The 14,894-nt window shown below is 36.6% G+C and overlaps 1 protein-coding gene and 1 long non-coding RNA gene across 2 annotated transcripts in view; both read left to right on the top strand.

Annotated features, from left to right (window-relative positions):
- Positions 1–9,963, top strand: part of LOC126183806 (zinc finger protein 85-like) — a 91,388-nt gene extending 81,425 nt beyond the window's left edge. Inside the window, exon 6 of the mRNA XM_049926055.1 lies at positions 6,201–9,963. Within this exon, the coding sequence (XP_049782012.1) occupies positions 6,201–7,209 (1,009 nt within the window). The 3' untranslated portion in view covers positions 7,210–9,963. The remainder of the gene's footprint in view (positions 1–6,200) is intronic.
- Positions 1–14,894, top strand: part of LOC126183809 (uncharacterized) — a 280,828-nt gene that overhangs the window by 232,027 nt on the left and 33,907 nt on the right. The window lies entirely within an intron of this gene.

The raw sequence follows: 14,894 nt of genomic DNA, 5'->3' as shown, positions 1-14,894 counted from the left end.
CCATATCTCATGGAGAGAATCTTGATAGCTATTTTGGAATAGAGAGTATTTTGACCAATCACCGTGTTGCTTTCATTTTTGCATATCACATTCAGTTGGTGCCATCTGCAAAGGTGATTGAAGAACCAAACATATGCAAACCTCTGACTTGCTGTAATAAATATTATATAAAATCCAGGTGCTTCAGTGGGCTACAAGAACTACTACTTCTGATCTTTCTAATGTATTCTATTAAACATTCCTATTTATAGCCTGTATTTGTTGTCTCAGTGTTGGAGATCTAATGGTTGTATGAAATTGTACATCAACAGTACATTTGTTGAACTGGGCATTTTAGAAAGTTTATGAGTTTCGGTAAAGTTGGCTGAATTTATAGGGTTCTGTGCCCCAGTCTGTAAAAACGGAACCCTTATAGGATCACTTTGTCATCTGTCTGTCTGTGTCTGTCTGACTGTTAAGAACCGTTTTTCTCAGGAACAGCTTGATGTATCGAGTTCAAATTTATTCTACATATTGAGGTCTATAGTTCTTTGGATATGTAAAAATTTTAAGCTTCCAAGTCACTTCAATCAAAAGAATTTCCCATTGATATTGCATATTCTGATACTGAAAACACACTCATCAAACCTGTCTTTCAGAGAGACGAACAGAAGAGATATGGACCTCTTTTTCTCTGGAACAGGTTGGCATATGCAGTTCAAATTTACGTCATGTGCTAAAGTTTATGGTCTGTTGGCAGTGGAAAAAATTTAAGCTTCTAAGTCAGTGCAATCAAAACATTTGGTAATTTATACCACATATTTTGATACTACCAAAATCGCTCATCAAAACCTATAGGGTACTGCAAGGTTTCACAGTACAAGCAAAGCAAAAAATCTGAAACTTGTTAAATTGTAATCATTATTGCATGCAAATATAAAATGTAAGTAGTAGTCATGTTTTAGTAAGTAAATAAAAATGTTTTATGAAATCTTCTCTCACTACATTACAAATGGAAGTTTCTTACTCACTTCTTTTTGTATGTCCGGGCTAGTCTGAGAAACTACTGTAGAAATTTTGATAGGGATTTTGAATTCCAGGGACCAATATCATGCCAGTATCAATATTGATAACAGTGGGCAAAAAACCCCGAAATTCTCAATTCCCAGCTTTGTAGCTCATCCATAGTGGGAATCGAGTATCTCAATGCTTTTTGCATGCTGTTATCAATATAGTTGAGGCACGATAATGGTCCTGGGAATTCAAAAACTGTATCAAGATTTCTACAATAGTTCCTGCACAGAACCTTTAATGCAAGAATCCTATTCACACTTAGCCAGATTTTTTATTGTAGTATGGCATTTTGAAATCATTGTTTTTCTGTTGATGGCACTACTTTCTTGTAGTTTGAAAACCACTACATCATTTGAGTATGGAATCTGTGATGCAAATTCGTAACTAGTCTGTCTCAGATCATTTGTATAGAGGAAATTTGGTTGTTGTAAACAGAGTTATGTGTGCTCAAGTATTGCGTTTTTCTCATTAGATGGCATTACTGAAAGTGCTCTGAATGTAATGCAAGTTATTAATGCTATTTTAGTTGTTTTAAAAGTTACACAAATAGCACTTGACAGTAACGTTATTGTAACACCTTGAAGGTTTATTTAACTATCTCGTAAATCAGTGAGTTACTTTTTAGCAGATTTATTAGTTCTTAGAGTGATATCAACATTCTTACAGATTTTTGCTCTGTTATTTGCCTGTAATGCTTAGCCATAACAGGTACAGGGTGCAGCAGAACCGCCTAAGCAGTTTTAAGGAGCAATAAAAAGTAAACCTGGATGTATAGAGAAAAAATGATTTTATTTTCTAAATTAGTACAATATACCATTTTACATTCATTTAGCTTTGAAAATAATGTCCTCAAGATGGCGGCCGTTAGCATCAATACATTGTCGTAGTGCCCTGAAGTTTCAGCAGCTCTTGCAAACATATCGCGAGGTATGGCATTCACTTCATCAATAATCTGCTCTTTTAACTCTAGTAGGGTGTGAGGGCGGCTTCTGGCTTCTGAAAACCTTTTCCTTCAGATATCCCCAAAGAAAGCAGTCACAAATGCTCAAATTGGTGACCACGCAGGCCACCCGACGTCACCCCTCAAAGATACGAGGCAGCCCGGAAACATTTGTCTCAAAACATCAAGTGAAATTTGAGGTGTGTGAGCAGTAGCTCCATCCTGTTGGAACTACAAGTCCCCCAGTCCATGTTCTTCAACAATCTCGTCTATTCTGGGTTGCATAAAATTTTGCAACATTGAAACATAATGTGTGGAATTCACTGTCACGGTCACTCCTTCCTCCTCAAAAAAGTAAGGGCCTACCACGCCAAACTGTGATATGGCACACCACACTGTCCCTTTAGGAGAATGTTGTGGTCTTTCGTGAATAATTGAGGGGTTATTGTCAGCCCAGTAGTGAAATTTTTGCATGGAATGTTGAACTGTCACCGAAAATCTCCTTGTGTAGCGATCGCAGATCTGTTGTTTTCATAATAAGCGCGAACAGCAAAACGACAATGTGTACCGGTCCAGACCATGTTGCCTACCGAAATGCGGTCAAAACGACTGAACAAAGGCAGACCATGTGCATCTACCTAACCCCGCCCCCACCTACAGCCCCAGCAGTAATCGATAGAAACTGCTTAGTCTGTTCTGCCGCACCCTGTGTATAGCTGCAACACTTGCAGTAAGACCAACAAAAACTATAGAACTTTCTTTACCAACAACATCATTTCCAACATTTACACTGTAAAATTACTCGTCTTTGATATGAAATATTTTGTTATGGTTTCAGTTGTCCTGCATCTCAATGGTATCAGTTTAATCAGTAATTTAATTCTGAAAACTTTGCTGTAGGATTAATATAATGTCAAAAACTTACAATTATGACGTATTCTTAGTAATATATATTTTTACCAGTAGCTAGAAAGCTTATGAGAGAATGCCACTGATACTTCTGCAGTAGCTTCATGCCCTGAAAGAGTTACAGTCATTCATACATATCTATACTACAAAAACCAACTCAAATGTTTATATTCTTGGCTGATAAGAATCAAATGAGCACATGTTTCAATTTTTATTATGACCTTTTATAAATATTATTAATAATAAATTCCCTAGTTTCTTTTTGCAGCTTTGAAGAGCTCTCTTCTTATTGATTTCATCTATTATATTAGCTAACATACTATTGCTATTTTGACAAGCTCTAGGGACAGTATTCCCCATCCAGGAAACAAAATTAATATTCTACCCATTACACGGTTTGGGTAAACCGAACACTTTGGAGTGTAATTTGGTTAAATTCTGTGCACTGTTACATTAAATTTTCACCTGTCTTTTATACTACATGATTACTACATATGTTCACAGTGGCTGTGTGCTCACACACAGAATTAATAAGTTTAAATCCATAGCTAAATGTTATATTAATTGGAGTTTTTGTACTGTTACATAGTACAGTTTGTATTTTCTACACTTTTGTACCCCCTATCAGTTGTGACTTGTGGTATATGTTTTTGTTCTGTCAAAGACTTTAATGTATTTCTAACACCTTGTATAGAAGGCATTTCAAAATTTTTACTCGTGCATCTTTCAGCTTTTAGATTGGCAAACATGATAGCCATCTTTTAAGTTTCTACAGAAACAATTAAAGAAAAGATTTTCACATATAAATCATTTTATTGTTTCTCAAAACATTTGCCTTTATACTTGTAATTTTCATGTGTTAATACCAGTTCTGAAAACATTTTTATGACCCTGATTTGAAGGATCCAACAAATTATGAAAAATCATTGCCCATGAACACTTTTTGTATGGCATAAAGGAACAAAAGAGGTCTTTACATGATAAATCAGATGAATACAGACAGTGAGATATTAACTACACTCTGCAGTAAAATTAAAGGCTCACTTTTTCGAAACCCTGTAATAGTCTCCCACTCTGATGAATAAGTTCGAAATTTGGCTCTAAGGTGCCTACAATCTTCTTCTCTAATGGAGTGGAAGCATGGTGCCATGTGATGTCACCCCCAGGCTCAGTGATGCTTCAAACAGCAAGGTGTCAACAAATGCGGAAAAAAAGGCCACAGCTCAGAAGTTCTTGTGAGCATTGAGGTGGGTTAACGATGTCACATTGGCACCAAATTTCACCACAATACTGCCCAATTCCACCATGGATGTGTCACGCAATAGAAAGGTCATCATGCCCCTTACTACCTACATTTTACCCCTTCTTTTTCCTCCTGTGTGATGAAAGTCGGAACTGTGACACCCAACTGAAATTGTGTGGTTTTCTTACGAGTGGCCAAGGGAAACATTTCAGACACGCCACTTCTCAGAATCTACATGAAAAGTCCTTAGGGTGTGGCATAAAGGGCGTCAGTGAAACCACACCTTCTATCGGTGCATTGATTCCCACACATTTCACTGTTAAAAATGACAGTTTGCAGTGCGATGAGCAACACGACAGTGTTCATAAAATCCTTCCACACTGCTTCCGCTCCCTGAGCATTTCAATCCTACTTTAAGAACATCATGAAGCTGCAACCCCACTGAACACTTTGGAGAGTGGTGCGACCACAATTTTTTGCTCTGGTATACAGGGTAGGCCCACTATGGATGGTTCAAAACCATTCAACGAAATTTGAATGTGATCTGAAGCTGCAAAAAGGTTTAATGCTTTTTCAGTGCTTGTGTTTCATGACCACCTGTTGAGGGGAGGTGGGGTGGGGGTACTACATTAACATGTGTATGAATAAAATGACAAAGGGTCCCTCTAAGCCCCCAGTTCAGCAACACCATAGGTGAGAACCATTCCTTCGTCACTGATTCAGCCATGTGGGTAAAAGGGGGTGTGACAACCATCCCATCGTTTAAAACATCTGCAGTGATGTTGGGCATAATTGTGGTGAAATCTGGTGCCAATGTCACATCATTAACCCACATTCACAGGAACTTTCATGCTGTGGCCCCTTTTTTTTCTCTCCTCCCCCCCCCCCCCCCCTCCGACACCTTCATGTTTGAAGTGTCACTGAGCCTGAGGGTCATGTCACAGGGTGCCATGCTTTGGCACCATTACAGAGGAAGGCTCTAGGCCTTTGAGCCACATTTCAAACTTGGGATGCATTGTAGATTTTTTTGTGTAAAATAAACAATCATTGGATGTACTGTGTGACAGTTGGTTTTGTTACAATGTAGCATTATGTGTGATTTGGTTGTAAGGAAATTTAATCAGTGATTTCTGACAAACAAAATGTTGTATACGATTCTTCAGTAACTGTTCTTTAATCCTCTGTACCAGTGATTGCAACATGTCCAGGGTAACCAAAGAAACAAACGATAATTTCCTCAGAACTCCATCATAAACTTTTTATGCTTCCATTCATTGAGGAACTCCCAAACATTTGACTGCTGCTTCGTTTCTGGCCTGTAAGTGTGTGTTCAAATTTTGTCTCCTTGTACAATGTTGTACCAGATTTTGCATTTCCACAGTCAAACTTTTTAGCATTTCCTTGCACCGGTTGACACAAATCTGTTTTTACTCTTCAGTCAATTTGTAAAGACTATGTTAACAACAGTTTCATTCACAGCTAAATTACTGCAGTTTTGGATATGGCTTAGGAAGTCCCTACCTCACAGTTAATCACATACTGTTCCTGTTCAGTTATGCTACATACAGCATCAGTATTTTTGGGCACAACAGTCGATCTTGCCAGACCTTCAGAAATTCATTTATACTTTACATGTGACCATAACGAAATTCTGCAAACCAATATATAAACAGACTTTTCTGAAGAACAAAAGCTGAACAGTGTTATTCGAGTCCTTCGTTAAAAATTGGAAAAATTCCTCCATTGAAAACTTTAATGTGAAATTTATGTTTTTTTTTTCATAATACTGTTTATGTCAATGCTCAGTGTAATTGAGCGTCATTTTCTGAGCTACCTTTGTTTTAAAAATCAGGAAAGACTAATTTTAAAGCAAGAGTAATTTCATATCTCAATTGTCCCATCTAATGGTCATTTGTAAAATCTTTAAAAGGCAACTCTCACAATTTGCCACGCAATATTGGTGTCTAGATGTGCAGATAGTTGATAAACTCCATGTTACAGTTAAAAACTATTATTTTATAGTAGTATATGATTGTACAATACATTTTGTTCCAGATCTTCAATTGCACAGATAGGAGAATTTCTTCGCATGAAAACAGCAAATATTGTGGATGGCACTGCACAGTCCTCATTGGTTGAGATCGCTGGAAATGTTAGTAGACCCTGCAACCGCTGTGGAAAAATCTTCTCATCGATTGAAGAGCTGCAAACTCATTCTCCTTGTCAAGAAAATAGTGATGCAAGTGACAAAAATGGAGGACCTGGTTGCAATTATTCATGTGAAGTATGTGGAAAACCATTTAAAAGAAAAGAACATTTATTTCAGCATCGTAAATTGCATACCGGTGAACGCCCATATATCTGTAGTGTGTGTGGAAAGGCATTTAGTCGTAAAGAACATTTGGTGCGGCACGCAGTATCACATACTGGACAAAAAATGCATTCTTGTGATATGTGTGGTAAATCCTTTAGCAGGAAAGATAACCTTCATAAACATAGGAAAACACACGGAATATCGGGCCCTTACATCTGTGAAACTTGTGGCAAATCGTTTGTGGTGAAACATTATTATTTATTACATAAAGGTAGTCATTCGTCTTGTTCTTCAGCTGTCTCAGGTGAGGAACAAAATGCAGTTAACACTGAAAACTCACTAATGTACAAGTGTGATATGTGTTCTAAAAGTTTTGGAACAAAACAAAATTTACTAGCACACAAGTTGCGTCATCGAAACAAGACACCACCAGTCAGTGCAAATCCGACACTTCATAATGTTTCTCAGCAGCAGACTCCTGTGCAGTTAGAAAGTAGTGTTGGTGAACCACACACTGTTGCCTTATCTCACAATGCTGCCCCACTTACAACTATCAACAATTCAGCATTGTTGGCTCCAAACATTTTACATCATGTCAACACACCAGTAAGTGGAGCCGCTTCGCAGAGCAATGCTGCGAGTGCTGCAATGATTCAAGTGTCCTCATCTGCTGCAGCCTACCTCTGTACTCCAGGAACAGTTGCAACTAATGAACTCCTGGAATCTTACCGACGAATGCATTCAACGTGATCCACGTATTAATTAATGAACTGTGTTAACCTATAGTGACTCCACATAGGATTCTTTTATAGACTTCCTTCAGGAAAAATGTGAGTTCCGTCTTTCAAAATTTTTAACATGTAAAAGTACAATAAAGAACTGCAACTCATCAATTTATTTGGCTAAGGTAAGTACAAATTTTAATTAACTAATTTTATTGAAGCTCATATTAAAGTTATTATTATTTTAATAACTACCCTTTGTACCAAAATCATACAGCATGTAGTTCAGTATCTTTAATGTGTGGGGAGGGAGGGGGTTGCAGATTTTTCTATTAAAGTGTGGCATATATATCATATTAACACCACTAAATATTTAGCAGATTGTAATTTCATAAACAGTTTTGATACATATGTCTACAAGGCTTTTTGTATCAGCAGCCCATATAGTATTTAAAATGCAATTTATACATATTTTTAAATGTGTATGTAGAAACAAGTTTCTACAATTATTTATTTTTGTAAATCTATAATTTAAATAAATATTGGCTGTATTTTAATTTAGAAAGTGTGTGATTAGATGATGATTTGTGCAACCTTTCAGTCATAAGCCAAGCGTTGTGTCTTTAGGCTCCGTGCACCATCTCGATATATGCATTGTGGAACACTTCAGAAAATGCTTAATGTATAATGGAGCTCCAGGCTGATAAGTGTAGTTTTCCAATCTAAAATGATATTAATTTGATGAAACACCTTCTTTAGGAAGTTGTGATAAATGTAGGACAATTGCAAGAATGTATCGATGTGCTTTATTCAACAACATAACATGTTAAATTCAATATCCATAAGCATTTAAAAGCTGTTTCTTCTTCTTCTTCTACTTCTACTTCTTTGCATTAACCCAACTAGTATGTGATCTGCTGTACTCAAAATTAGGCATATTTATTTTTTTATTTAACTTTGTAGCTGGTTGCCCAGACTGTCGTCACAGTCATTAGTCGCCTAAGTGAGGGATTTTGTGTGTGCCACCTATCTGTGAATTGTGTGAGCTTTGTTGTGTGTGTGATCGTATATCAACTGTTAATGTGTCACATTTTCTGTGGCAGAAATTGAGGACCAGCCTATATTTGCCTAAATGAGCATGGGAAACTGCCTAAAAACAACACTCGGGCTGGCTGATGCACCAGCCATGGTCATTAATCCACCACATTGATTCGATCCATGTCTTAAGTCATATTTCTGTTTCACAAGCTAATGGATTACACTGTATGAGCAAGTTCATCAAAAGCTGTACATTGCAAAATAAATTTTCAACTTGAACTCTTAGTTGTGGTCAACAATGATTAGAGCTTCAAATTATTTAAAAATATGTGCCAGTGGCACATTGAAATTATGAACTGGGCCATAAGACATGCTCAGATGGCTTAGTCAGTACATCATTGCAACTGAAAAGGAAAAAAATTGCATTCCAATCCCAGTCTAACAAAGAGTTTTCAGAAAAATTATAGATGATATTACTAGAACCACAGCTAGGACATTAAAAATATTAAATATGGACTGTGGCTATGGAAGGATCATTCAGTGTCTTCCTGAATTATTTCAGCTGTGGACCCTGAGGAACACCATTAAAATGAACGAAACCATTAAACAGTTTACTACTAATTATTGAAAGATTCAGTGCAGTATCTAAACATATAATGGGTTTAAGTTTAGCTTGGACACATCTTCATTCGTCAGATCAGATCCCTTTAGAGACATTTTTGATAACTGAGTGAAACTAAAATATGTTTCACAGTTAATAAATTGACATTGCCTTCAGTGAGTATAGATTGATAGTACTTTAAAAATATCCATTTAGTGTTAGAATGAGACCCGAGGCAGTTGTTGGCATCATCTACAGCCATGGTCATCAAACTACAGCCTGCGGGCCTCATGTGGTCGGAATCAAGAGTTGATGTGGCCTGTCATTCTCAGCCATATTTTATAACATGCTTCTGGCACCTAAAAGCAGAATCTAAAAAGTCAACCAACATTAAGGGCTTCTTAAGAGTGTATTTTTCTTGTTCAGTAACAAACAAAAATATGTACAGATAGAGTAATATTTTAAGATGTGCTTTATTTTAATCGATGTTGGTGAATTCAGCCGCTTACCTCAGGGGCATAGGGGAAGTAGCATGCTCACTGCATGTTAATAGAAATGAGGGAATATTTTATTGTTTGCCTTCCAATGCTGACAACTCATGAGCGTGCACAAATAGATCCAATCAGCTGTTATGGTATAAATGCTAAACAGAAGTACACGTGCTCATGAAAGTGCATTATACAGATATGATACATGTGTGTAGTAAAATCTTTTTTGTATACCATGTCCGGAAGAACAGACACCATACATTCATATAACTGAATCGCCTGGATAGGCAATGGATCCACCTTCTGTGCAGCTGCAGGAATCTCAGAGTAGTGAGCATGGAGGAAATGGACTCGGAATAGGTGGCACTCAGTGGGAATGTGGGTTGGCCATAAGTTGTGCCAAGATGGTTCTACCAGTTGCGATAACACTATGTCCTGGATGGCAAAGTAGTTAATGCACCTACCTAGTAAGCAGAAGATTCCAGTTGCAAATCCCGGTCCAGTACACATTTTCACTCATCACTACTGATTCCACATAATGTCCGATTGCAGCTGACATCAGTAATCCCTTCGCTTTCCTTTCATTTCTCCCCCCAGCCGTCCTCCTCCACCTGCAATTATTTATGTAAACTCCTTTCTTTTTTTTTTTTTTTTTTTTTTTTCGTCTGACATAAAATAAGTCATTTATATTATTCTTGTGACCTCACTTGAGTGAATAATAATAATTTGTGTAATATCAAGGTTTAAACATCTTTTGACCTACAAATGTAGTTCACTTTTATTTATTTCAGTCTGGAAGTTTCTTCTTTGAATCACTAATGCCGACATGGTATCCAATCAGGAAAAGTGCCCAAGGTGTCCATCCCAGTAAGAGTTAGTTAATGGAATTACATTTTTCTGGATACACAATGAGCCTCAACTTTATCTTTGATAAGGATAGAAGCTGAAGCAATGAATTAACATTTGTGTCACTACCGGGACTTGAACCTAGGTCTCTTGCTTACTAGGCAGACGTGCTAGCCACTAGACCACCATAGTGTTGTGGCTACCACAGCTGCACAGACTACCTATGTCAAACGTGTCCCTCATATGTCTCCAGAAAAATGTAATTCCATCAGGTCAATGGTTCACCTATGCCTGAGGTACAGCCATGATTTCCCTATTACTTGTAAAGCTAGGGTGTTGTTCCATTGTTGGAGAGCCTCGGCAATAGTGATGATGTGAGAAGGGGAAAATGGGGCTGAAGGTTTGAAATGGTGTTTGTGTTAGGGAGGGCATTGGACTTAGGTAGCCCATTCAGATGTGGTAGCCACAACGCTATGGTAGTGTAACAGAGGAGTACAGTCAGGAATAAAATAGAGAAAAAAATATCCTATTAAAGATTGGAATACCATATGGCAGAACATTAGTAACAAAGTTTTAACTATGGCAGTATGATCAACATGGTACCAGGTGGTTAATGACATTTTAGCAGCAAACAAGAGACTACATACTGTAGAACTCACTGACTGCCATTTGTGTCACTGATGTGGATTTGTTGACATGACAGTTCACAGGTTTACTTGCTCAGGGTATAATGCCATATGGACCCAAATAAAGGAGCGGGTGGCATTCCTCAGGAGAAATGATGGTAGATTCATCACTGTAAATGAACTAGCTGCTCCAGATCGGATGTACTTTCCATGACAAAAAACTAACACCATAATGTGGCTACACAGCAACTTTGTTCACACCATCATCCACAAAGCAGAACTCCAACAGCATTGAGGACTACAAATGCTATATCATGAAGGAATATTACAAGCAGCTAACAAAAAAGAACCACAAGAAGAACTTTGGAAATAAGTTAGAAACAGTATTTTAAAAGGAAGGCACAGGATGAAGTGGTGTTTGGAATTTGTGTGAACGGAGACTTGCACAGTGTTATGAACTATGTCTGAACAAATAATCCCTCAGTTTATGATATAATTGCTAATTTGCTTTCCATTGTGAAGACTAGTTCAGATTTCTTTATCTGCAGAGGAGCATTTCATTTGTCTATAGCTTTGAAGGTTGCTGAAGAAGGCGAATTACGAAGAGTGCAAGGACAGGCTATAAGGGGTGATGGAAGGCCCAAAATAAATAAATTAAAAAAAAAAATGGCTAATACATCTGCTCAGTTAGCAGTAGACCCAGGTTCAAGTCCCAGCTGTGGCACACATGTTAATTCATTGATTCGGCTTCTATCCTTATTGAAGATTTTGTTACTTTGGTATTTCAAGCAAAATATTACAGATCAGACTGATTTTCCATCATTTAATTTATGTAAAACTATCATCTGCCAGTCTGTCCCTTTGTGACAATTTTGAATTAATGAAGTTATATTTCTTAAAACCGTCTCCATTCTATTATATTTGACCTAATACAAAAGCCCGATTCAAAATGGTGTGCTGCAGGTGCCAGGTGTTCTTGCAGATATTAGGGTGTGAAGAAGATGCCTAGAAAATGTGCCCAGAAATCAGAAAGACAAACATGGGATCCTGTTGCGATTGCACTGGCCAAAGTACCTGCTTAGGTACAAAAAATTGGTCATTGTGTAAGCCTTCAGGAAACTGCATGCAGTTCCAGTACATTTACTTTTCCACTTAAAATATTTGGTGTGGTAACTTATAATACAAAATGTTTAAATCACACACACATTTCTGATGCAGCGTGAGGTATTGCCCTACAATGTCAGTATTGGCACTTAAGCAAACAAAGTTTGATGACCACTGACCTAGAGAATTATTGTGGAACACAGAGCTACACTACAAGTACGTATTTGCATATTAAAACAATCCAGGCATCTCAGTTATCATATTCTGATAATCCATCAGCATACACTGCACATGTGGAACATGTGAATGATAAATTTTTATTTTGGACTTTAAGGTCATGACAGCTAGAGAGATGAGGTCATAAATATTGATTTTTGTACTTGTTCTAACAACGTAGTTCAGTGTGGTTTTAAATGTTGACTCATAAAGCAATATTTTGTGTAATGGATATTTCCATATCCCATCACTTTAATACTGTGAATGTAAGTTGTTTAACATGAAGTTCAGACACAGGAGAAAATAAAATAGGCCTAAGTACAATGAAATGCAGACAGCAGCCAATGGTCCAGTTATTTCTCCACATGTTCAGGTTGTCAATTTATTGAGATGATTGTTGTATATAATTACGTAATGCTGTTGTAATGACCAGCAATTAATATTAACATGTCAGATAGTTTTTTGGTTTGTCAGTGGACACAGTGAAAGGTAAAAACACGCCAACATCATTTCTTTTGTCTTGTTATCAGAGCATGCTCCGAGGTGTGTACAATGATCCCTAATTTCAATATAGCACTGGAAACATGTCTGCGAGTTGACACTACCTTTCTGTAATATGTTTGGACTTACTTTCTATAAAACCAGTGAAGATGTGCCCAATAAAAAATTTGTTAGATATTATAGTTTAGTAGAACATAAACAAACTTTTTAGCTTCCGTCATTTCCCAAAAGCACATGTAAACATGTTCAGTAACCAAAGGAAATTGCTTTATATTTTTGTCTGTATAAACGTAGAACCAGGTTTGATAGAATCATTTTTCAGCGTTTTCGAGATATAATGAAATTAAGTTGTCTACAAATAAGAACTGTACTTGTAGGAACAGTAAGCAGAAGTGTTTCAGCAAACTTCAACAGTATTATGTATACCCCATTTAGTGAAGTCACTCAATATATGAATATTGCAGAATGAAATTTTACTATTCTAAATTTCTTTTGTTCAGTAATCAAACTGGTGGTGCACCTTGGCTTGTGATTGTTATGTTTGTACTCTTATATCATTTCAGTGATTCAGCAATAAATTTTAAATTCATATTATTAATGAATGTTTCATCAATGAGACATTTGGCATCTGTGTATGCATAAATGTGTATATGTAAGTGAAAAGGTTTCACTGAACAACATTATGAAGAGTGAATTTCTGCTTATAGTGCCAGAAAAGACAATGTTTTGAGTTGTCAATAAAATCTGGACAGTTACATTAATTCCTAATATGGTACTCATTACATTTCAAGTGTTACTAAAGGTATTAAATAAAAGCTTATTATGATCACACTAGTCAAATGATGCTACAATTTAAAATTCAAATTTCCACACCTATCCCACCCCCCACCCCCCCTTGTCCTTGTCACTACCAAACTGTAAAGATATTAATCAGCTTGATTGCTTCCTCAATGGGACCACAGATCACTGTGTTTTATGTCAGAAATTATAATGCTGTTCTCATACTACTTCCAAATTGAAGGAGTTTCACTGTTACTATATTCGATCCTTATCAATTATCTTATTTCTTTATATGAGGGCCTCTCTTTCCAAAGAAATGAAATGTAGGGATTGTGTGTGAAAAACAGTATCACATTGTGTGATGTAGTTAAACTTCAAATATGCAATATCAACAATGTATTGTAATTAGTGCTAAAATGGTACAAAATGAAGTTGTTTAATAATCATTCATATGGTAGCAATTGTGGTTTGGATAAAACATGTCACCACAGAACAAACGCCAAAGTTTTTGTATGAAGTAATTGCTGTAGTTTTGGAGGGAAAAATCATTTCTATATATTGGTTGAAGAAGCTTTTGTAAGCACTCAATGGTAGTAGCTATCCATGTTAAATAGCTAAAGATCATTAAGTTGACGTCAAAACTAATAACATGCTCTGCAATATCGCAAGTAATGAAACTTTTATGTTCCATGTATTATCCAGCTATAATTTTTAGGAGCACAAAGAAGTAAAAGAATAAGGTAATCATTGTGATAACCAGTTGTATTTCCAACCTGGCCAGTATTGCAGCAATGTTCTGTCTCGCTTGTTTTGATGAAGGACCCAATTCGGGATTTCATATGCTCTCTCTCTCTCTCTCTCTCTCTCTCTCTCTCTCTCTCACACACACACACACACACACACACACACACACACACACACACACACTTAAGTTGTTGGGCATTTGCCATAATATGTATTAACATTATTTGTTTACACCATTTTCATATTGATTTTAAAATATCATTGACTTCATGATTTGCATATTTTTGAGCTATTGAATTATCCAGAATTTAAACCTGTAATCCTGCACTACATCAGCCACACACTGGGGAATTCCCTATTGACTAGATAGGAAATATAGACATTAAATTACAATGGATTTATCTCAAAATCTGATGAATTTCTTTGTAAAGAAGTTAGCATTTATTTCAAAGAAAACAAATCAGTTTAAATACTCTTATCCTTTTACTTTTTTCTCATGGAATATTTAAAATATGCTATTTTTCCATACAAATATGATAGATTTTTAAAAGTATGCAGCATTATTTAACCCTTTAACTGCTCTGGGCGTGTTAACACGCACGCCTTTGTACCTGTCCCTGTGTGCTCTGAATGTGTTTATGTTTATATCTCCCTAACTTGGGTAACTTGAGAGGAGGGAAAAAGAAAACAAATGTTTACACTGGAAGTTTTCATGAAGATAACAAAATATAGCTGCAGTGAGAAGAATGCAAGTCTCTTATTCAATTAT

This window comes from Schistocerca cancellata, chromosome 4 (assembly GCF_023864275.1).
Source record: "Schistocerca cancellata isolate TAMUIC-IGC-003103 chromosome 4, iqSchCanc2.1, whole genome shotgun sequence".
NCBI classification, from domain to species: domain Eukaryota; kingdom Metazoa; phylum Arthropoda; class Insecta; order Orthoptera; family Acrididae; genus Schistocerca; species Schistocerca cancellata.
The sequence above is the reverse complement of the archived record's forward strand: the minus strand, read 5'-3'. Positions and strand labels throughout refer to the sequence as shown.